Here is a 23,531-nt window from a genome sequence, read left to right as displayed (position 1 = left end):
AATATCTAGGTAGATTTGAGGAAATTTCACAAACTAAAGTACTGGTTAATTTTTAAATAACTTTAAATTGGTATGTCTGTGAAGATTGGAAATAAGAAGTTGCAGACATTGGAAGGGAGGAATAAAAATAGAGTAAGAGAGGTAAATAGTTGAACATGGGGAAACTCTGACCTGTTAGGACCTGTGGGAAAACTAGGCATACTTCCAAAAAAAATTTTTTTTTCCCCCAGGAGAAGAAAGAAAAATCATTATTAGCAAGTTTGCTTTCATGGAATTAGAGAACAGAAAGTTTAGGAAGGCTAACTTGGGTAACTGTTTGTCTGCAACATTTGATTAATAATTTTGGGAACTTATATTTTATATATTTTTATATTTTATTATATTTTTATAACATATTTTAGAGATGTACTATAATTTTGAAATTGAAATAAAATTGAAATTGGAATAATTTTGAAATAATTTTACTGTTGCCTTGCACATGTTAGCTTTAATAAGAGGATGAAATCTTAAGAATTGTTTGAATATTGTGGTCTTTACAATCGAAGAGAAAAACTTTTTTTTTGCCTTATTGTTTGGTTGGACTTCAAATTAAAATATAGGTTATTAAACAAAATGCCAGTAGCTTATCTTGGGGGGGGGGGGAAAGGGGGGAGTCATGTTTGTATCTCCCTACTTAAATGGTATATTGTTTTTTAAAAATATCGAGTAATTTGTAAACTATATTATGAGTTTTATGAAATTTGGTTCAAACTTAATTGTGAATCTTGAAGTTTAAAGTTTAAAAATAAAAGGTGATTTAAAGACAAGCTCTTATTGGTTTGGGAGTGTCTAAAGTATGTTGGAGAAGGTTTGAGCAAGTAGGCATTGAGAGGAGAGAGACAGAGATGGGACAGGAGAATCAAGGTGATTTAAGAAGGATTGATTAGTGGGAGCAAATGATTTCAAAAAGAAATTAGTGGGAAAAAGAAGGAACTGGTTGGAAAGGAAACGGCTGTGAGATGGGATGTATTTTTGCAGGGGGAGAGCAGCAGTGGAAAAGGTGCAGCTGCTTTTCGCTGAAGAAAGCAAACTCATTTAAAGGGACACGCTGCTCTACAAGATGTTAATTGATTGAACATTTGTTTCTTTAGATACATAATTGCTTTCTTGTTTAAATTTCGTGTTAAAATTAAAAGAATATGATCAGAAATATGATATATAGTTTGAAAGAGTTATTTCAAAAAAAGTTTAATGGATGTTTTTAAGAACTTTTCAGGGTCTTTTATGTAAAAATAGGAAATATTAATTAACTATATTGATGCCAATTATTTAAAGGGACTCTAAAGATAATAGTTTTTGCCTCTGTCCTTTTGAAAATGTTTTTGTTATGGGCAATATGTAGTTTGGGATTTTTCTGTGTATTGGGTATTTAAAAAAAAAAAAAAGCAAAATGATTGCTATAATATTCAATTTATGGAATATCTACTTGGGTATAAAAGAATTGTATGAACATTCTGGGATAAATTTCTTATTGTCAAAAGTCTTACAACATGTAGATGATCTTCTTGTGGCAGGAAGGGAAAAGAGTGACCTTGTCCAAGTCACTGTCAATTTGTTAAATTATTTAGGAATATAGGGTCTGAGAATTTCTTAAGACAAATTGCAATTTGTGAAATGTGAGGTAAAATATTTCAGTCATTGTATAAGTGAAGGGAAAAAGAAATTGGATCCTGTAAATTACTTGAGGGAAAGAATGGAAACAGTAAAGGTAAGGGATTGGCATATAGGGCATTGGTCACTGAAATTTTGACTAATCTTACATTGCCTAAGAACGTTGCAGTGATTCGTGTTCAGGGGCATCAAAGAGGAGATTCATTTGAAACAAGGGGAAACTGCTTTGTGGATGAGGAGATGAAACAGGCTGGAGAAGAGGAATCTGTGAGTCCAGAGGAGATGATGGTGCTAATTCTGGCATTTCTGCCTCCAAAACCTCCACCTTCCTACACCAGAAGAGAAGCAGGAAACCCAAAGCCTTGGCGTTCAGGAGGATAAAGAGGAGCACTAGCTCCTCCCTGATGGCAGAGAGGTACTGAGCACAGCAGGTATGAGACATGTACTCCCACATTTACATCAGGGCAGTCCTTGGGGTGTCCAAGACCTGTGTGGCGTGGTGCTGACTAAGTTTGTGGCACCAGCTTGTACACAATAGCAGGCAACTGGCCAGAGAGTATCCTGTTTGTCAGAGGATGAATAGGGTGGCCCAATGACAAGTCCAAAAAGAAGAAAGGCCCCCTGGTATTAGGCCTTTCCAAAGCATTCAGGTGGACTTTACTGAGCGGCCATGAGTGGGCGTCTCAAATACCTGTTGGTTGCAGCGGACCATCTGACCTCATGGGTGGAGGCCTCCCCCAATACCTGGGCAACTGTCTTAGCAGTCGTAAAAGTCCTCCTTGAACATATCATTCCAGGGTAAGGGTTGGTGGAGCAGGAACATTCGGACCAAAGCACCCATTTCACAGCTAAGATCCTCTGATCTGTGGCCCAAGCTCTAGAAATATCATGGGACTTACATACCCTATGGCATCAGCCCTCATCAGGTAACGTGGAAAGATTGGATAAGGAAATTAAACATCAACTGACTAAATTGGCTGAGACAAAATTGCCCTAGACCAAGGGCCTTCCCCTTGCCTTATTAAAAATAGAATAAAACCCCAAAGGGATATGGGATTATCACCTTATGAATTATTGTACAGTCACCCTTATCCAAAAGGGATTCAAAATTCTTCCTTGGATCCAATATTTGAGACCAAGGATTTGTTTTTAAGAAAATGTCATGTCTGTACTGCAACATCTGAAAACTTTACCACTAAAAGGGCTCATTACTCAGACTCCTCCCTTAGGATTCACAGTGCATAATTTCTAGCTTGGAGACTGGGTCCTGGTTCGGACATGGAAGGAGGACAAGCTGACCCCAACCTGGGAAGGACCATCCCAGATCCTCTTGATATCAGACACAGCAAGGGCCGGTGGACTTCCAAACTGAATCTAGAGAATGAGCTGAGACAAATATTTAAAAGGAACTGATGAACTGTGCATGTAAAATCTTGATAGTGGTTTTGACCTGGGCCACCTTACTGGGGCACTGCCTAAATCAAGCAGGTACAGGGCCATGGATGGCCCTCAACTCAATCCAGCCTGATTGGACTTTTACTCGTCAACCAGAGAGAGTAGATATCACAGATTGTAGTGAGTATAGAAATAGAAGGAGCAAGTCAAATATTGTTTGTAATATGGGTCAGTGCTTAATTGTGTCCACCAGCATTTATTAGGGGGTAATGAGGGATGTTTGAAGGAATTTAGTTGAAGCCTATTGGTTGAACACCCCATAATCTATTCAAACTGGTGATGCTAATGGATGGGGAGATGCCTGGCCCCAGCACAGATTATCAAAGAATATGGATCGGTGACATGGGCTCAAAATGGTAGTTGGGGATATCGGATACTAATGTATATATGTATTAAACAGATTAATTCAACTGCAAGCAGTCTTAGAGATAACAGCTAACCTCTGCTCAGGCCCTTAATCTATTAGCCAATCAAGTCACCCAGACAAGAGTAGTTTTATAACCTAGATTAGTTTTAAATTATCTGTTAGCAGAGGAAGGAGGAAGGAAGGGTCTGTGAGAAACAAAACTTGTCCACCTGTTCTATGCAAATTGATGACAACGGACAAACAGTAAAAGAAATTACTAAGGGCTTTCAGAGGATAATTCATATGACTGTACAAATTTGGAAATCTCCCTTCACAAATGGCTGGTGGTCTTGGTTTGATGGTGGCTGATGGAAACAGCTCTTATGGTACAGACATTGCAATCGGTGGCATTATTCTGTTGCCACTATGTTTACCCTGTGTAATTACATTGGTAAGAAGAATAGTTCAAAGATCACTGTGAAGACTCTTACACACAGAAGATGCCACTAAAATAATGATTTTACAGAAAGAGGGATGAGAGGCAGTAGCAGGGGATGATCCAGATCCGAGGAGATTAACAAGCAATGTGTAGAAATGTTACTCAAATTTGACAACAATGTTAGTTCTTCATGAGGAAATAGATGTATAAATATATTTATGAACAACAGGGGGGACTGTGTGGGAAAAGGTGAAGAACTTACAGATTCTAAAGTAGATCAAGCCTTATAGGCCTCAGTTTCAGCTTCTCCAGAGTCATGTGATTTTAGATAAGGCTTGGAAGAAGCTCTATATCACCTGATCCACTGACCAACTAGGGGAACAGTAGATTTATGTGACCAATCACAACATATAGAGGGTGGGATTGTGGGGGTTCTTTGTCTGAAAAGTATAAAAGCTGTTAAGCATTTTCAAGGCTCTGGCCCTATCCTGCTGTGAAATTTTGCTCGCAGACCAGGATGGGGTCCGCTTCTTGAGATTCTAATAAATAATTCTGCTTTCTATGAGTGATCTCTGTAGTACTCAATTTGGGTAGGTCTTTTTGTCCCAAACAATCAGAAGAACCTGGATTATGAAATTGTGGAAAGTAAAAGAAGGCTGGACTACAGCCAAGAAACAACTACCATTGAGCTTTACGTTTTAAGGGAACATTGTCCATTACCTTTCAGGGGAAAAGACTGATATTCAATGAAATATGGCATTTTCGAATACTTCTGATGAAAAGACCAGAGCTGAACCAAAAATTTGATTTGGAAATATAAGACTTAAGAGAAGCATAAAAAGACAAATGGGAAAGAGGGGGAAAAATGTTATTTGAAGGTTAAACTGTTTACATTCTTACGTGGGGAAATGATATTTTTAACCCATTAACTCTTGAGAATTAGGGGAGTTAGAAGGAGCATTCCTAGACAGAAAGAGTGGGTCTAAGTCGAGTTTGATGTGATGGTATAAAAAAGAAACTGAGGGGCAGAAAAAGGATTTTGTAGGGAGAATAGGAATGGAGAGGTTAAGTGGAGTAAAATATAACACAAAAGAACTGTTGTAGTAGCAGGAAGGAAGGGAGGGGGATGAACAATGTTGAAAACTCATCGGATTCGGTTTGAGGAGAGAATAACATACACACTTAGTTTCGTAGAAAAATGTGTCTTGCCTCATAGGAAGTTAGGTAGGGAAAGAGGAAAAAAAAAGGGAAGAGGAAAAGCTGATAAAAGGGAGAAACATTAGCAACATTTCATACCTGAGGATTTTCCCCAACTCTCAATACCAAAAAAATTAGAAATAATAAAGTATATCATAGATTTTTAGTATGATAAAATCACTGGCAGTCAAATGAAACCAATTCAGTTGAATAGCTCCAAATAATGTTACATAGAAAAGCACTCCATGTATCACTTACATAGCCCGGACTGATTGAGTTCAGTGACCAGTGGAGCAGGATGTAGGTCCCCCTTTTGGTTCCTTATTCTGACTTTGCTTAGTTCACCCTCAGGAAATTGTAAGCACAGTTGGGAATCTAGTCCGTCCTCCTGTACTCGGGCAAAATTCTCCATTCTCCTGATAGTTACATGTCCACCCCCTCACTCAGTATTCACCAATCTCGGTCCAGTCACCTGATAGGTGAATACCTTTCTGGCAAAGGTATTTCCAAGGGTAAGTGGGGGGATGACTCATCAACACTCATTCCCTGCACAGCTTAGACTCCGCTTAGCTCCATTTCTGCACTTTATGGTTTCTTCCTTTCCAGAGAAGGGATAACAACTCCAGAAATAAGCTCCGCGGGAATAAGAGAAAGCTTAGAGGGGAGGGAGCCCCAGGGAGGATTTGAAGAAGCAAATCAGAGAGGCGGAAGCGGATAGGGGGAAAGGGGCGGGGGAGGGAGTGGGGCAGCCTGGGAGGAGTTGGAGGTGGAGGAGATCCCGAGCCGGGGGCGGGGCCTGTAGTCCTGGTCTGCCAAAGGCCTCCTGCTCCTGGGGGAGGGACAGGGCGGGGCCATGAGGAGCAGGGCGGGGCTATGAGGACCAGAAAGGCACTCGCAGAAGGGGTTGTCGGGAAGCTTCCTGCCCTTCGGGCCGCCCTCCCTTCCCGCGGACCGCTGATTAGTTTGACATCTGGAAGGTAGAACCGCGCATTTCCCAGGTAGGTCGGAGCCAGCGTCCCCCACACTTGCTGGCTTCCGCGGGCTGGCGCGGCCGCTGAGTCTCCTCCTCCGCTGACCTCGTGGAGAGTATCCTCCGGGTCTGGCGGAAGCACCGCCTTAACTCGCCGCTGGACGAGCTCTCCCACTTCCTGGTTCTCCTTGCCCACACTGAAGACTTTCTCCCTAGTAAGCCGGGAGTCCTGATTTCAGCTTTTCGGTCAGGACCCAGGGGTCCGGTCCCTCCCGGTCCCCACCTCTTGTTTATTGATTTACATCCTCCTTAAGACCGAACCTCTTCAGGGATCCTCGAGACCCCCCTTCCTACCGCCAGGAGCGCACCATGGACCCAGTGACCAAAGCTCTTTCCCGGCCCCTTAAGTGAACCCTCCTTCGGCTGGTTCCCATCGGTCCCAGACTTGCGGCTCCTTGTCTGCACTTTCCCGTTAGGGACTCCCAGCCCCGACTCCCAGGGCGTCCCCGCAGTCCTCCCCAGCTCCCAGGTGGACCTCGGGACACAGGCTTCCCGCTTTCCCTGGTTCAGCTGTTCCCCTTGAGAGGCCCTGAGGGTAACTAGGGAATGAGTGTTATATGAAGCAGGTGTGCTAAGGCTAAGGCTGGAGGCTGCGCAGGCCCACTAGCCCTTTTTACTCAGGTTGGAAGCTTCTGCCTGAATGGAAGCTAACAGCTTAACAGTTTGGGGGAAGAGCATTTGACTCTTTATCCAAAAAACAACAGGATGATGTGACAAACGCTATTATGTTTTTCTTGATTTACAAACACCGGCGGGTGATGATACATTCATTTGTTTCAATGTAACAGGGTGAATCTCAGAGTGGAGCAGCCCTGGATCCTGACCCCATTCCCTAAAGAGAAGTAAATTTCAAGCTTCTCTCCTTAATGCCTCCCTGATTTACATGCCCAGGATTCCAGTTCCCAGAGGAGACGTGATCTCGTATTTAAGCAGAGGGAAGCCCCCTGGGTGCTGGACCAAGAAGGCCTGAGGAGCTGCTCTCCAGGTGAGTGAGGTGACAGCAGGGATATGAGCATTGCAAAAGGCTTCTAGGAGGTAGCCTGAAGGAAATGCTGGGTTTGGGGGAGAGAGACCTGATTTGGAATTGTTTTGTTTTGTTTTGTTTTTATTGTAGTGAAATGATTTATTTTAAATTCACATTGCTTTATGAATTATGTTTTGAAAGAAAATTCAGAGGAAAGGGAAAAACCATGGAAGAGGTAAAAAATACAGAAGAAAAAAAAAAAAAGAAGTGAACATAACATGTGTTGATTTGCATTCAGTCTCCTGAGTTCTTTTTGTAGATGCACATGGCAGTTTCTATCTATTGGGATTCAAAGAGATCTTAAAGAAGGGAAAGAGACCCACATGTGGAAAAATGTTTGTGGCAGCTTTTTCCGTAGTGACATGAAACTGGCAAGTGAGTAGATGCCCATCAGTGGGGGAATGGCTGAATAAGTTATGACATATTAATATCTTGGAATGTTATTTTTCTATAAGAAATGATCAGCGGGATGATTTCAGAGAGGCCTAGAGAGTCTTACATGAACTGAGGCTAAGTGAAATGAGCAGAACCAGGAGATAGATCATTGTACTGGGCAACAAGAAGATTATGTGATGATCAATTCTGATGCAAGTGGCTGTCTCCAATAATGACATGATTCTGACCAGTTCCAATAATCTTGTGATGAAGAGAGCCATCAACACCCAGAGAGAGGAGTGTAGAAATTGAGTGTGGGTGTTATTTGCTTACATTTTACTTTCTCATTTTTTCTCCTGTTTAATTTGATTTTTCTTGTGCCTCAAGATAATTGCATAAATATTTATGCATATAGTGTATTTAACATATATTTCTACATATTTAACATATATTGGATTACTTGTCATCTAGGGGAGGGCTTGGGTCAAGGGGAGGGAAAATTGGAAGACAAGATTTTGTGAGGGTTAATGTTGAAAAATGATCCATGCATATGTTCTGAAAGTAAACAGCTTTAATAATTATTATACACACACACACACACACACACACAAACACACACACACATACATAAAGAATGTCTCTTGGGACTGCTTGGAATCCCTGAACTACTGAGAAGAACCAATCCTTTTCTGGTTGACCATTGCACATCCTGATTGTTATCGTGTACATTATATTGCTGATTGAGCTTGTTTCATTCAGTTGAAATAAACATTGCCACACCTTTCTATAATCAGCTTCTTCATCATTTATTTAGAGCAATAACGGTCCATAAGATAGGCCTAGAGAATATAATAAAGATGACAATACTCCCTAAACTATTTATTTAGTGCTATACCAATCAGACTCCCAAAAAAAGATATAGAAAAAATAACAACAAAATTCATATGGAAGAACAAAAGGTCTAGAATCTCATGGGAATTAATGGAACAAAAAAAAAAAAAAAAAAAAAAGCAAATGAAGGTGGCCTAGCTGTACCTGATCTAAAGCTATATTATAAAGCAGCAGTCACCAAAACCATTTGGTATTGGCTAAGAAATAGATTAATTGATCAGTGGAATAGGTTAGGTTCACAAGACAAAATAGTCAACTATAGCAATCTAGTGTTTGACAAACCCAAAGATCCTAACTTTTTGGATAAAAATTTATTATTTGACAAAACCTGCTGGGAAAACTAGAAATTAGTATGGCAGAAATGGACCCACGCTTAACACTGTATACCAACATAAGATCAAAATGGGTCCATTATTTAGGCATAAAGAATGAGATTATAGATAAATTAGAGGAACATAGGATAGTTTACATCTCAGACTTGTGGAGATGAACTGGAGATCATTATTGATCACAAAATAGAAAATTTTGATTATATCAAATTAAAAAACTTTTGTACAAACAAAACTAATGCAAACAAGATTAGAAGGGAAGCAACAAACTAGGAAAACATTTTCACAGTTAAAGGTTCTAATAAAGGCCTCGTTTCCAAAATATATCAGAGAATTGACTCTACTTTATAAGAAATCAAGCCATTTTCCAATTGATAAATGGTCAAAGGATATGAACAGACAATTTTCAGATGATGAAATTGAAACTATTTCCACTCATATGAAGAGTGTTTCCAAATCACTATTGATCAGAGAAATGCAATTAAGACAACTCTGAGATACTACTACACACCTGTCAGATTGGCTAAGATGACAGGAAAAGATAATGATGAACGTTGGAGGGGATGCGGGAAAACTGGGACACTGATGCATTGTTGGTGGAGTTGTAAACGAGTCCAACCATTCTGGAGAGCAGTCTGGAATTGTGCCCAAAAAGTTATCAAACTGTGCATATCCTTTGATCCAGCAGTGTTACTACTGGGCTTATACCCCAAAGAGATACTAAAGAAGGGAAAGGGACCTGTATGTGCCAAAATGTTTGTGGCAGCCCTGTTTGTAGTAGCTAGAAACTGGAAAATGAATGGATGCCCATCAATTGGGGAATGGCTGGGTAAATTGTGGTATATGAATGTTATGGAATATTATTGTTCTGTAAGGAATGACCAGTAGGATGAATATAGAGAGGACTGGCAAGACTTACTTGAATTGATGCTGAGTAAAATGAGCAGAACCAGGAGAGCATTATACACTTCAACAATACTGTATAAGGATGTATTCTGATGGAGGTGGATTTCTTCGACAAAGACAGGATCTAAGTCAGTTTCAATTTATCAATGATGGACAGAAGCAGCTACACTCTAAGAAAGCTATACTCTGGGAAATGAAAGTAAACTGTTTGCATTTTTGTTTTTTTTTCCCCCAGGTTATTTTTACATTCTGAGTCCAATTCTTCCTGTGCAACAAGAGAACTTTTCGGTTCTGCACACAAATATTGTACCTACTATATACTGTGATAGATTTAACATGTATAGGACTGCTTGCCATCTTGGGGAGGGGGTGGAGGGAGGGAAGGGAAAAATCAGAACAGAAGTGAGTGCAAGGGATAATGTTGTAAACAATTACCCAGGCATGGGTTCTGTCAATAAAAAGTTATAATTATTAAAAAAAAAAAAAAAAAGATAGAGGAGACCTGTATAGTGGTTTCAAATAAATTACTGAGTTAATAGAATAATAATAATAGACCATAATCTTCATGTTCTACAACTTGTTCAGCCATTCCCCAATTGGTGAGCATCCATTCCATTTCCACTTCTGTGTTACCACAAAAAGAGCTGCTGCAACCATCATTGCACATGTGGGTACTTGTCCCTTTTTGATGATGTCTTTGGGATAAAGAGTCTGTAGAGACACTTCTAGATCCAAGGGTATGCACAGTTTGATAGCCCTTTGGACATAGTTTCAAATTACTCTCCACAATGGTTGGATCATTTCAGAAGTCCCCCAACAATGCATTAGTGTCCCACTTTTCTACATCCCCTCTAATATTTTTTCATTATCTTTTTCTATGATCTTAGCAAATCTGAGAGGTGTGAGGTGGTACCTCAGAGTTGTGTAATTTGCATTTCTCTTATCAATAATGATTTAGAGCATTTTTTCTTATAACTCTAATTGGCTTTAATTTCCTCATCTGAAAATTGTCTGTTCCTATCCTTTGACCATGTATCAAGTAATGAATGATTTGTATTCTTATAAATTTGAAACAGTTCTTTATATATCTTAGAAATTAAACCTTTATCAGATATACTGGCCATAAATATTTTTCCCAGCTTTCTACTTCCCTCTTAATCTTGTTTCTGGTGGTTTGTTTGTGCAAAAACTTATTTATTTATTGTAATCAAAGTTGTCCATTTTGCCTTTGATAATGTTGTCTAGGGCTTCCTTGCTCATAAATTCCTCACTTCTGCAAATATGTGATAGATAAATTATTCTTTGTAATCCTAATTGGTTTATGTTATCATCCTTTATGCCCAGATCATGTCCTATTTTGCCCTTATTTTGGCATAGAGTATAAGATGTAGGTCTATGCTGAGTCTCTGACATGTTATTGTCCATGTTTCTCAACAATTTCTGACACACAGAGAATTCTTATTCCATTCCTTGAGTTTGGGGGCTTATCACATACTAGATTGCCATAGGTGTTGATTATTGTGTCCTATACATATCATCTGTTCCACTGATGCCCAGCTCTATTTTTTAGCCAGTACCAAGTGGTTTGATTACTGCTGCTTTGTAACATAGTTCTAGAGTTGGTGCCGCTAAACCACCATTCTTTATGTTTTGTTGTTGTAAATCCCTTAAAATTCTTAAATTTTTGTTCTTTTAGATAGCTTTTGTTGTTTTTTTCTAGTTCTATAAAATGTTTTTGCAGTTTGATTGTTATGGCACTGAACAAATAGATCAATTTAGGCAGAATTGTTATTTATATCAGCTCAACTTAGCCATGAACAATTCATATTTTTCCGGTTGTTTAGATCTGATTTTCTTTGTGTGAGAAGTGTTTTATAATTGTGTTCATATGGTATTTTAGTTTGCCTTAGCAGCTTGCTCCCCATTTATTTTATTTTGCCTATAGATATTTTCTTTGTATCTCTTGTTTATGGGCTTTATCAATAATATAGAGAAATGCTGATGATTTGTGTGACTTCATTTTATATACTGCAATTTTGCTAAAGCTGTGAATTGTTTTCAGTAGATATTTTGATGGTTTTTTAGGATTCTCAAAGTAACTCATCATATTATCTCCAAAGAGTGATAGTTTTATTTCCTCATTGCCTATTCTATTTCCTTTTGAATCTTTTTCTTTTCTTATCAATGAAGCTAACATTTCTAAAACAATGTTGAATAATAGTGGTGATATTTTAACCCTAGATTTTACTGGGAATGCATCCAGCTTCGGTCCATTTCATATAATTCTTTCTGTAGATTTTAACAAAGTATTGCTTATTGTAAGTTCCGTTTATCCCTATGCCCTCTAGTGTTTACTTATAGGAATGAGTGCTGTATTTTGTCAAAAGCTTTTTCTGCGTTTATTGGGATTGTATTATGATTTTGGTTGGTTTTGTTATTGATGTGGTCAACTATAATAAGTTTTCCTGATACTGAACCAGCCATGTATTTCTGGTATAAATCCCATTGGTTGTAGTTTGCTACCCTGCGCATAAGTTGCTATAATTACTTTGCTAATATGTTATTTAGAATTTGTGCATCAGTATTCAACAGGGATATTGTTCTGTAATTTTTTTTTTCCTCTCTACTTTAGTCCTTTGTGTTTTAGGTAGCAGTGCCATAACTGGGTTGTACAAGAAATGTGGCAGTACTCCTTCACCTATTTTTTCCACATAGGTGATGTAGTATTGGAAGTAATTGTTCTTTGAATGTTTGGAAGAATTCACTTGTGGATCCAACTGGCCCTGGAAATTTTTTCTTAGGGAGTTCATTAATGACTTGTTCAATTTCTGTTTCTGCAATGGAACTATTTAAATATTTTATTTCCTCTTCTGTTAACTTGGGAAATTTGTATTTTTTGTAAACATTCTTCGATTTCAGTTAGATTGTCAGATTTGCTGCTATATTGTTGGGGGGGAAAGCTCCGAATTTTTTCTTTAATTTCTTTTTCAATAGTGGTGCATTCACTCCTTTCAGTTTTGATGTTGGTGTGATTTGGTTTTTTTTCTTTTCTTTTTCTCATCATGAAATGTAGGCAAAGATTTATTTGTTTTGTTAGTTTTTTTTTCATAAAACCAACTCTTAGTTTTGTTTATTGGACCAATTGTGGTTGTGGTCTCCCATGGGTATTTCAGGATGGTCTCTACTAGTGACTGGTTTTCAAGTAGGCTGCCATCACTGGGGCAAGAGTGCAGAACCAGGAACTATCATGACCGGATGATTACAGGTTTAATTGGATGTGCTCACTGGGGAACACAGCAATGAGGGACATGCTCTGGTACAGGGAAAGAGATACTGAGGGCCTTTGCAGGCCTGTGGCTCTTTGTTCATAAAAGTCCAACCTTCCTGGAATTTTTGAAACAATTTTTTTGTCAAAGTGAGAATTTGGAAGACTCTGTTGCACTTAGAAACCGTCAGGGTTTGATGGAAAACCCCATGAAGCCCAAAAGTTGTGTGTTCCTGATCATGGTAATTTGAAATCACTGAGAAGGAGTTGTTAAGCTGCATATGTGCACATACTTGTTGTCCAAGGGAGAATTTACCACTTAATATAGCACTGGCACATTTTTGAATCATATCTTGGATTGTTGTCTCAATCCTTCAAGGATGTTTTGAATTTCTAAAGGGGAAGGTTGCAATAGTAAGCTCTATCCTTCCATACCACAGGTTCATTAACTCCGTTTTCAGGATGAGACATATATTTTAAGATGTGGATGATTTCCTACTTTTTTTTTTAATTGGCTTTGTTAAAAGAATGTGGAGGGGAATGTAATGACACATTTCTAAAAATAAATAAGCCATGATTATCTCAAAGAAGTAAAGCATCAGAACAAGATCACATGTGCCTCAGATAATATAGGAAAATCCCCCAGAAAAAACCTTGCAGTGTTAGTTTTCAAATAATGTATTAGAAAAAAAAAATTGAATGTGATTATGTCAGAGATCAGACACTGAAAGAGAAAAGGAAAAATTTACAATTTGTGAAATACTATAGGCAGAGGCTGGCCATTCACAGGATGTGAATTCCAGGCACAGCTGCTGGGATTTGGGGCAAGTCTCTCAATCCTTCTGAGCTGGTGGTCTGAGGTGTACAAGTAGTAAGAATGAAGATTTTTTTCTGTGTGGTCCCAGGTTGACTGTGAGAATCCAATGTATTTGTGCCTGAAGGTCATTAGAAATTAAATCATTCTTGGGATGTGAGCTATTGGATTTTTAAGTGATTGATTCTGCATTTTGAAGACTTTTCTCTTGGAACTGCCTCAAGTTTATAAGAATGCAAGCCATTCTCCAATTGATAAATGGTCAAAGGATTTAAACAGACAATTTACAGAGAAAAAATAAAAATCATTTCTAGTCCTATGAAAAAATGTTCTAAATCACTATTGGTCACAGAAATGCAAATTAAGACACCTCTGAGATACCAAATATTTCAGATTGTCTAAGATGACAGAGAAAGATAATGATGTATGTTGAAGTGAATGGGGAAAAACTGGGACAATAATACATTGTTGGTGGAGTTGTGAATTGATCCAATCATTCTGGAAAGCAATATGGAACTATGCCTGAAGGGCTATCACACTGTATACCCTTTCATCCAGCAGTGTATCTACTGAACCTGTATCCTAAAGAAATCATAAAGAACAGAAAAGGCCTTCCATATGTGCAAAAATGTTGTAGCAATCCTTTCTGTAGTAGAGAGAGGACTGTGGGTACTGAATAAGCATCACAACCTTCACCTATTTTTTTGGTGGTTTGCTTGCATTTGGTTTTCTTTCTTGTTTTTTTTCCCTTTTTGATCTGATTTTTCTTGTGCAGCATAAAAATTGTGGAAGTATGTAGAGAAGAATGGTACATATTTTAACATACATTGGATTACTTACTATGTAGAGGAGGGGGGTGAGGGAAGGGAAAAAAGATTTGGAACAAAAGGTATTGCAAGAATGAATGTTGAAAATGATCTATGGATATATTTTGAAAATAAAGTTTTAGTAAAAAAAAAAAAAAGAAACAAAAGACTTTTCTCTTTTGGCTTTGCAAATACAAAATGATTTAACTTGTGTTCATTTTGAGGAGGGAAGGGGATATTAATATATATGTGTGGATAGTGTCTATTTTACTGTTTGTTGTTGGTTGTTTTTTCAGAGCAAGAGAAGAGCATTGAAATGAAGACACTACTGAGGAGATAAGCCTTTCTGGGGTAGAACCTCACAGGCCACCATCCATAAGTCCCTGTGACTTCACTTGCAGAGAAATCTGTGTTACACAAGAGAAAATTCAAACTGGCAAGAAACCTTATGAATGTAACCAATGTGGAAAGTGTTTTAGACAAAAGGGAATTCTTATTATACATGAGAGAATCCACACTGGAGAGAAACCTTATGAATGTAACCAGTGTCTAAAGTCTTTTAGAAGGAAGGGACATCTTACTGTACATCAGAGAATACACACTGGAGAGAAACCTTATGAATGTAACTGTGGAAAGGCTTTTAGAATGAAGAGACATCTTACTGTACATCAGAGAACCCACACTGGAGAGAAACCTTATGAATGTAACCAGTGTCTAAAGGCTTTTAGAAGCAAGGCACATCTTACTGTACATCAGAGAACACACACTGGAGAGAAACCTTATGAATGTAACCAGTGTGGAAAGGGTTTTCGAATTAAGGACAATCTTGTTGGACATCAAAGAATACACACTGGAGAGAAACCTTATGATTGTAACCACTGCGGAAAGGCTTTTAGGAGCAAGGGAACTCTTACTAGACATGAGAGAATCCACAATGGAGAGAAACCTTATGATTGTAACCACTGTGGAAAGGCTTTTAGGAGCAAGGGAGAGCTTATTGAACATCAGAGAACACACACTGGAGAGAAACCTTATGATTGTAACCACTGTGGAAAGGCCTTTAGAAAAAAGGGAGCACTTGTTACCCATCAGAGAACCCACACTGGAGAAAAACCTTATGAATGTAACCAGTGTGGAAAGGGTTTTACAAGCAAGGTAGCTCTTATTAGACATGAGACAATCCACACTGGAGAGAAACCTTATGAATGTAACTGTGGAAAGTCTTTTAGATGCAAGAGAGATCTTACTGTACATCAGAGAATGCACACTGGAGAGAAACCTTATGAATGTAACCAGTGTGGAAAGGGTTTTACAAGTAAGGTAGCTCTTATTAGACATGAGACAATCCACACTGGAGAGAAACCTTATGAATGTAACTGTGGCAAGTCTTTTAGATGCAAGAGAGATCTTACTGTACATCAGAGAATGCACACTGGGGAGAAACCTTATGATTGTAACCACTGTGGAAAGGCCTTTAAATGCAAGGGAGATCTTACTGTACATCAGAGAATCCACACTGGGGAGAAACCTTATGATTGTAAGCACTGTGGAAAGGCTTTTAGAAGCAAGAGATATCTTACTGTACATCAGAGAATCCACACTGGAGAGAAACCTTTTGAATGTAACCACTGTGGAAAGGCTTTTAGATACAAGGGAGCTCTTCCTGTACATCAGAGAATCCACACTGGAGAGAAACCTTATGATTGTAACCAGTGTGGAAAGGCTTTTAGAAGGAAGAGCGATCTTACTGTACATCAGAGAATCCACTCTGGGGAGAAGCCTTATGAATGTATACAATGTGGAAAAGCTTTTAGATACAAGGGAGATCTTGCTGTACATCAGAAAACCCACTCTGGAAGGAAATCTTATGTAAGTAATGTATATGAAAAGGGTTTTCTAGAAAAATCTGATTGTTTCTTGCCAGATTTGTGAAGAAATGTAAAGGCATTAAAATAAGAATGAAAATGAATGTGGTAGAGAACACTGGGACAGATCAGCCTACAGAAGTCATCCAGATCCCTTGTATGAGAAGGTCTTTCTCCTCAAGGCTGGTAGGGCTTTGTATTAAAGCTGACTACTACCAGCCTAGCAGTTTGTAGCCATGGGTTTTGTTTGGGATCCCGGGTTTGGTTTTTGAACACTGTGGATGAGCTGGGGATTCCTTCCATTGCATTTTCATTTTCTTTTCCAGAAGGGACCAGTTCTCTTTGGCCATTTCCTTCATGAGACTGTCCATTATTTTTAACCAATGTCCTTCCCTGAAAGCTCCCATCCTTTTCTTTTCTATGTCCCTGGTGTGTATTTCCCTTCAGTGTACTTCCCTTCAGCAAGGTCATATTTTTTGATTGTTAATTGTTGTTTATTTCATTTCCTCTGGGCTCTCATTCAGTTTTGTACATTCTCATTTCCTGTCTTATTCTCTCTTCTCTTTCTTTGGGATGAATTTCCATGTCAGAATTTCAGTATTCTATTCGTGCATCTTGACAACGATCAAAAGAAATCCTGAGGTCCAAGAAATAGGGAAAGAGGTCTGGCTAAGAAGGAACCTCTTAATTCAGGCACTTGTGGAGAGCCCAGTCAGAAAAGTCCCAAAGGAGGAGAGCCAGTGAATTATGAAGATGTAGCTGGGCTTTCTCTTTAAGAGAAGGTTTGGAGTGCATTAAGCCCCCTTCCTGTTGTAAAGGGGGCCTGTGGGAGGCTTGAGAAGGAAAGCTTTGCAATATCTTCTCTTGGGTGTGAGTTAAGGAATACGTCGGAGATGAGTCATCCATCAGGACTTCCTTCCTTTACTGAAAAGTTATCCTGTGGATGAAGAAGTTCTCCCTTGAGAAAAAGAAAGATTCAGCAATCCATGGCAATCTCAAAAAGTGTAAAAAAACAATAACTTCCTCAGTTATTCAGAAGTGAACAAATACAGAAAAGTAAAGCTGAAATGTGGATTACACAACAACCATGAAGAGGTCAGGGTAGCCTTTCCTAGTTAGAACCAAATATGTCCCAAGTTCACAAAGGCCATTCTCCTTACCAAAAGGTAACATTATTTAGGAGAACAGGTTATAAAGAAAATGGAGAGAAAATAAGCAGCAGAGGGAAATATGAAATAATGCTGAAAGAGAAAAAGGGGTTACCCAAGAGAAGAAGTGGCAAGACCCCATTAAAGAAACATAACAGGTTGTTACATTGAATGGCAGCCTAGAAGCATAAAGGAGTTTAACAAACTGAACAGTTAGTTATAGTTAGCTCTAATTTATATATAGTATATAGAATTGTAATGAGCCAGAACTCTGGAGAAGCATAATTGAAACAAGGTATTAACTCAGAGCAATAGGTAAGACAATGGTTACCTAGTTTATCTGTGAGTTGCCTAGTTCAGTACATGTACTCAGTACTTAACATAGATCTACAAGATTGACACCTACAATGATGTAATTGTAAAAGAGTATATAAGAGCCAATAAGGACAGGAGGAGAAACATTCATTCCATCTCCCACCTCCCTGAGGTCTTTTTCTGTCTCTCTCTGATGGACAAGGGGAATATGGCAAATAAACATCGAGGAATTTTTAGGAGACAGATAATTCCCCGAGAGCCTCCACTGCTGTGGATCATAGCATCTGAAGGAGTTGCAGGGCAGCCTTTGCTGACATAGGGGCTGGGAATGAGATAAATTGTGAGCAGAGGGAAGAGCAGGAAGGTCAGCCACGACTTGAATCACTTCTGCTAAGGAAGAAACTCCCCATCACCCTCTTGCTCTCCAAAGATCCATCTACCTCACAGATAAAACACAAACTCTTCCTCATTCCACAAGGAAATGCATTCAATAATCAGACATTTCTCGGCTTTCTTCCAACTGCTTCTATAAAATGCTTTTCTGAAAATGCAGTAAGACTCTTGATGCCCGTGGTTTCAGGAGTCGACTCTGACCCTCAGAAATGGCTTCAGCTTTGAGACAATCCCTTTTCTGCTTGAGTTTCCTCTTGTAAATTGGAGAGAGTTAGTTGGATTCTTGATTCTTGTAGAGCTGAAAGTCACCTCAGAATTCATCTTGTGATTTCATGCTTTAGGAGTTGGTGACATTCAGGGATGTGGCTGTGGACTTCACCCAGGAGGAGTGGGATCTCTTGGACCCTCCCCAGAAGGAGTTGCACAAGGAAGTCATGTTGGAGAATGCCCAGAACCTGCTGTCCCTGGGTAAGGACATTTCCCGGGGTAACTCTGAATCTGCAATCAAAGGGCATATCTTCATTTCCTGGGGTGCAGGGTTTGGGGGTGTATCATTCAGGAAGGAGGATGTGCTGGTCTGCTGTGTCCTCATGTGTGTCTTTTCCTTGCGTGATAGAAAACTGAGGGTGTCCCTGGTTACTCCTGAAGCTCTTACCACTTTTAGGTAGCTTCAAGTCAGAGATGTCAGTGTAGAAGCATCTCACCCAAGGACCTACTCTGAGCTTATTTTGGCTGACCTCTACCTGGACACAGACTGGTCTACCAAAGCTCTGAAAATTGCTCCTACAGTTATAGCTCAAAATCTGTCCCTCTGGCTCAGGGTCAGAATTGGGAATACTCTTCTTTTTAGCTTCACTCTGTACCTTAAACCCCATCGTTGTTTCTAGTACAGGAAACTTGTACTTTATTTTCTGTAATGACCGCGTATTTAAAATCAGCCGGAGTCAGGAACTCGGGTTAAGGGAAAAATCTTCCGTCTTTATTGAAGTGAAGAGGTAAAAAAAGATTGCGATAGCAATATGGGGAAGAAGGATTGTGATAGCAATATGGGCAGCTGCGACAGGAAACCAGCTAGCAGAGAGAGAGAGAGAGGTCTGAGCTCTCCTCCCCTTCCTTTTTCACTCCCCTGCCTCCACCCACCAGAATTGTCATTTCCTATACAACACATCAGGACTTGCACAAAGAGTGGGTGGGGGCCATTCTTTCTCCAAGGTTATATATTAATAGAGTATGGTCCAATTACTATTTAGCCTCATGTGCTTGGGACCTCAGTGCATCAACTCAAGCCTCAGCCCATTACAATCTTCCTTCCTATTGCCCTCACATTCTAGCACCAGTGGTGCGAAAGGAAAGGAAGGGAACCAGCATTTCTTTCCAGATGTTGTTTGCCAGGTGCTGTGCCTTATGCTTTCTTTACGATACAAACAATTAAAAAATTTTTTGTTTAAGAAAAAACTTCCAGGAAATAAGATACTTTGGCAGTTCTAGATACCCAAATTAATGAAAAAGAACAAGTGAAGAAAGAAGTGATTTGGTTCCAGATAAAGAACTGATAGAAGCATGTATGGCATAATATTACTTCAGGCCCAGTAACACTTTTTATGCAGGTGTGGGCTTAGAATCCTCTGCCAGAATGGAACCTAATAGGACAACAGGAGGGGGAGCGGGGAAGAGCATTTGACTGTTTCTCCAAAAAAGGTGTACAACAGAGTAATGGGACAAACTTTATCATAGATTTTTTGCATTACAAGCATTAGTGGGTGACCACAGACTCCTATTTCACTATAATGAGCTGAATCTCAATGGAGCAGCTCTGGATCCTCTCCCCATTCCCTAAAGAAAACTCAGTTTCAAGCTTCTCTCTTCATCCCTCCCTGATTTCTATGTCCAGGGCTTCCAGTTCCCAGAGAAGATGTGATCTCGTATTTTAAGCAAAGACAAGTACCCTGGATGCTGGACCAAGAAGGCCTGAGGAGCAGCTCTCCAGGTGAGTGAGGTGACAGCAGGATATGAGCAGTACTAGTGACTTCTAGGAGATACCCTGAAGAAAATTCGGGGTTTGGGGGAGAAAGACCAGCCTTGGAATTCTTTTTCAGATATTTTTTAGGAAGATCTTTCTCAGACTCTCTTCTGCCAGTCACTGAATCTCAGTTTCCCATTTATAAAATAAGTGGGAGGCACTTCATGGACTTGTAGATTGCTTCCAATGATCATCTGGGATCCTATAAGAAATCATTGTTGGCATTTTGGGGCAATGGAATTCTCCTGAAAGTGCCAAAAGGGGATCAGATTATCCCAGATGAGCCAGTTCTTAGAACTTCTCCAAGTCAGCAAACTTTTAAGTGCCTGCTATCAGCCAGGCCCTGGGCTGTGCCCCAGGAACATAAAGAGAGGCGAGGGACTTCCCCTGCTCTTCTGGATGTCACAGACCGCTGGGGCAGACAGTACACCAGTAAGTCTGCAAAAACCCTCTGTGGGTCATATAAATTGGATCAATTTAGTTCCTCTTTAAGTCACTAAGTAATTAAGGTAATGATGGTTTCAGAAGGAGAATAAAATTGGGGAGATAATGGTCAGAATGAAATACCATCCCTAGCATTTGTACAGCATCTGCTGTGACATGCAATGTGCCAGTATTGTCTCATTTTATCATCATGAGAACCCTAAGACTTGGGTGCCATTATTGTGCCCTTTTTTTAGATAAAAAAACTGTGGCAGACAGAGATCTTGTAAGTTGACTAGCAAGTTACTGAGGTGGGATGAACACTCAGGTCTTGCTGATTGAAAGCCCTGTTCACACTTTTGCCCTTGTACCCTCAGCTCTATTCTGATTCTGAAACAGATGTGATGCAAAGGGTCACACGTGTATGAGGTGGACAATGGAAGGAGAGGTGAACAAGCTTCCGTTTAGAGGTGCAGTGTCATTTCTTTAAATGGTAATCAGTTGAAATTACTTGCTAATTATTGTTAAATTGACCTTTGTTTCCATTGGCACATGACAAGTATAGCTTTAAATAGCAAATGTACTCCACCTCAGTTTCAGATATTACATTATGGTTTTTTTTTTTGGTTTTTTTAATGTTTAATTCACAAAAGTATCATTTGAAAGGACAGAATATCTTCAGATTTTTTTTTAACAATGGTAAAGTAGCTTATCTCCCTGACACTCTACTGGACATTTAACCCACGTTGCCAACCAAATCCTTTGAGAAACTGCCATATGGAAGAAGAGAAACGTGAATAAAAGATAAGTTCCAATTAAAAGACTACCTCAGCATGTCAGTGAGTGGCTCTTTAGGGCATTTTTTTTTTTTAATAATAACTTTTTATTGACAGAATCCATGCCAGGGTAATTTTTTACAACATTATTCCTTGCACTCATTTCTGTTCTGATTTTTCCCCTCCTTCCCTCCACCCCCTCCCCCAGATGGCAAGCAGTCCTATACATGTTAAATAGGTTACAGTATATCCTAGATACAATATATGTTTGCAGAACCGAACAGTTCTCTTGTTGCACAGGGACAATTGGATTCAGAAGGTAAAAATAACCTGGGAAGAAAAACAAAAATGCAAATAGTTTACATTCATTTCCCAGTGTTCTTTCTTTGGGTGTAGCTGCTTGTAATGGGCTGAGGCTTGAGTTGATGCACTGAGGTCCCAAGCACATGAGACTAAATAGTAATTGGGCCATACTCTATTAATCTATAAGCTTGGAGAAAGAATGGCCCCCGCCTACTCTTTGTGCAAGTCCTGATGTGTTGTATAGGAAATGACGATTCTGGTGGGTGGAGGCAGGGGAGTGAAAAAGGAAGGGGAGGAGAGCTCATACCTCTCTCTCTGCTAGCTGTTTGTTTCTCTTCTTCTTTTTGCTTTTTGCTGATTAGGATTCTGTTTGTTTCTCTTCTTTGTTTTTTTGCTTTTTGCTGAGGCAGTTGGGGTTAAGTGGCTTGTCCATGGTCACCAGGAATTGTTAAGTGTCTAAAGCTGGATTTGAACTCAGGTCTTCCTGACTTCAGGGCTGGTGCTCTACCCACTGAGCCATCTCCTCCCCTTCTTTGAGGATTGGGCGCCAATTGTAATGATCGCGTATTTAAAATCAGTCGGAGTCAGGAACTCAGGTTAAGGGAAAAATCTTGAGTCTTTATTCAAGTGAAGAGGTGAAAAAAGATTGCGATAGCAATATGGGCAAGAAGGATTGCGATAGCAATATGGGCAGCTGCAACAGGAAGCCAGCTAGCAGAGCAAGTGAGTGCTGAGCTCTCCTCCCCTTCCTTTTTCACTCCCCTGCCTCCACCCACCAGAATCGTCATTTCCTATACAACACATCAGGACTTGCACAAAGAGTAGGCGGGGGCTATTCTTTCTCCAAGCATATATATTAATAGAGTATGGTCCAATTACTATTTAGCCTCATGTGCTTGGGACCTCAGTGCATCAACTCAAGCCTCAGCCCATTACAGCTGCTTCTGTCCATCATTTATCAATTGAAATTGAGTTAGATCTCTTTGTCAAAGAAATCCACTTCCATCAGAATACATCCTCATACAGTATCGTTGTTGAGGTATATAATGATCTCCTGGTTCTGCTCATTTCACTTAGCATCAGTTCATGTAAGTCTCTCCAAACCTCTCTGTATTCATCCTGCTGGTCATTTCTTACAAAACAATAATATTCCATAACATTCATATACCACAATTTAACCAGCCATTCTCTAATTGATGGGCATCCATTCATTTTCCAGTTTCTAGGCCCTACAAACAGGGCTGCCACAAACATTTTGGCACATATAGGTCCCTTTCCCTTCTTTAGTATTTCTTTGGGATATAAGCTCCTTAGGGCTCTTTTTGTGGAAGGGTTGTGGTCTCCCATGGTGATTTCAGGATGGCCTCTACTGGGGATTCCTAGTGACTGGTTTTCAAGTAGGCTGCCAGCCCTGGGGCAAGAGTGCAGAACCAGGGACTATCATGATCGGGTGATTACAGGTTTGAGGAGATGTGATCACAAGGGAACCCAGCAATGAGGGAACTGCTCTCGTGCAGGGAGAGAGCCACTGAGGGTCTTTGCAGGCCCATGCCCCTTTGTTCATGAATGTCCAACCTTCCTGTAATTCTAGAAATAATTTGATGTCAAACTCAGAATCTGGATGATTCTGTTGCACTAGAAGGCATCAGGGTTTGATGGAAGCACCCTATGAACCCCAAACGCTGCGTGTTCCTGTACAGGTAGCTTGAAGTCACTGAGAAAGAGTTGTTAAGATGGATATATGGACAAACTTGTTGTCTC

The 23,531-nt window shown here is 39.7% G+C and overlaps 1 protein-coding gene across 16 annotated transcripts in view; it reads left to right on the top strand.

Annotated features, from left to right (window-relative positions):
- The window catches only part of LOC127552244 (zinc finger protein 420-like), a 270,922-nt gene that overhangs the window by 108,345 nt on the left and 139,046 nt on the right, over positions 1-23,531 (top strand). For 3 of the 16 annotated variants that reach the window (XM_051982823.1, XM_051982820.1, XM_051982824.1), the window contains exon 1: positions 15,173-16,396. The exons of 4 other annotated variants lie outside the window; for them this stretch is intronic. In XM_051982823.1, the coding sequence (XP_051838783.1) occupies positions 15,173-16,396 (1,224 nt within the window). 9 more of the 16 variants (XM_051982833.1, XM_051982827.1, XM_051982819.1 and 6 more) reach the window with 7 other exon arrangements.

Source organism: Antechinus flavipes, chromosome 2 (genome assembly GCF_016432865.1).
Source record: "Antechinus flavipes isolate AdamAnt ecotype Samford, QLD, Australia chromosome 2, AdamAnt_v2, whole genome shotgun sequence".
Lineage (NCBI taxonomy): Eukaryota > Metazoa > Chordata > Mammalia > Dasyuromorphia > Dasyuridae > Antechinus > Antechinus flavipes.
The sequence above is the reverse complement of the archived record's forward strand: the minus strand, read 5'-3'. Positions and strand labels throughout refer to the sequence as shown.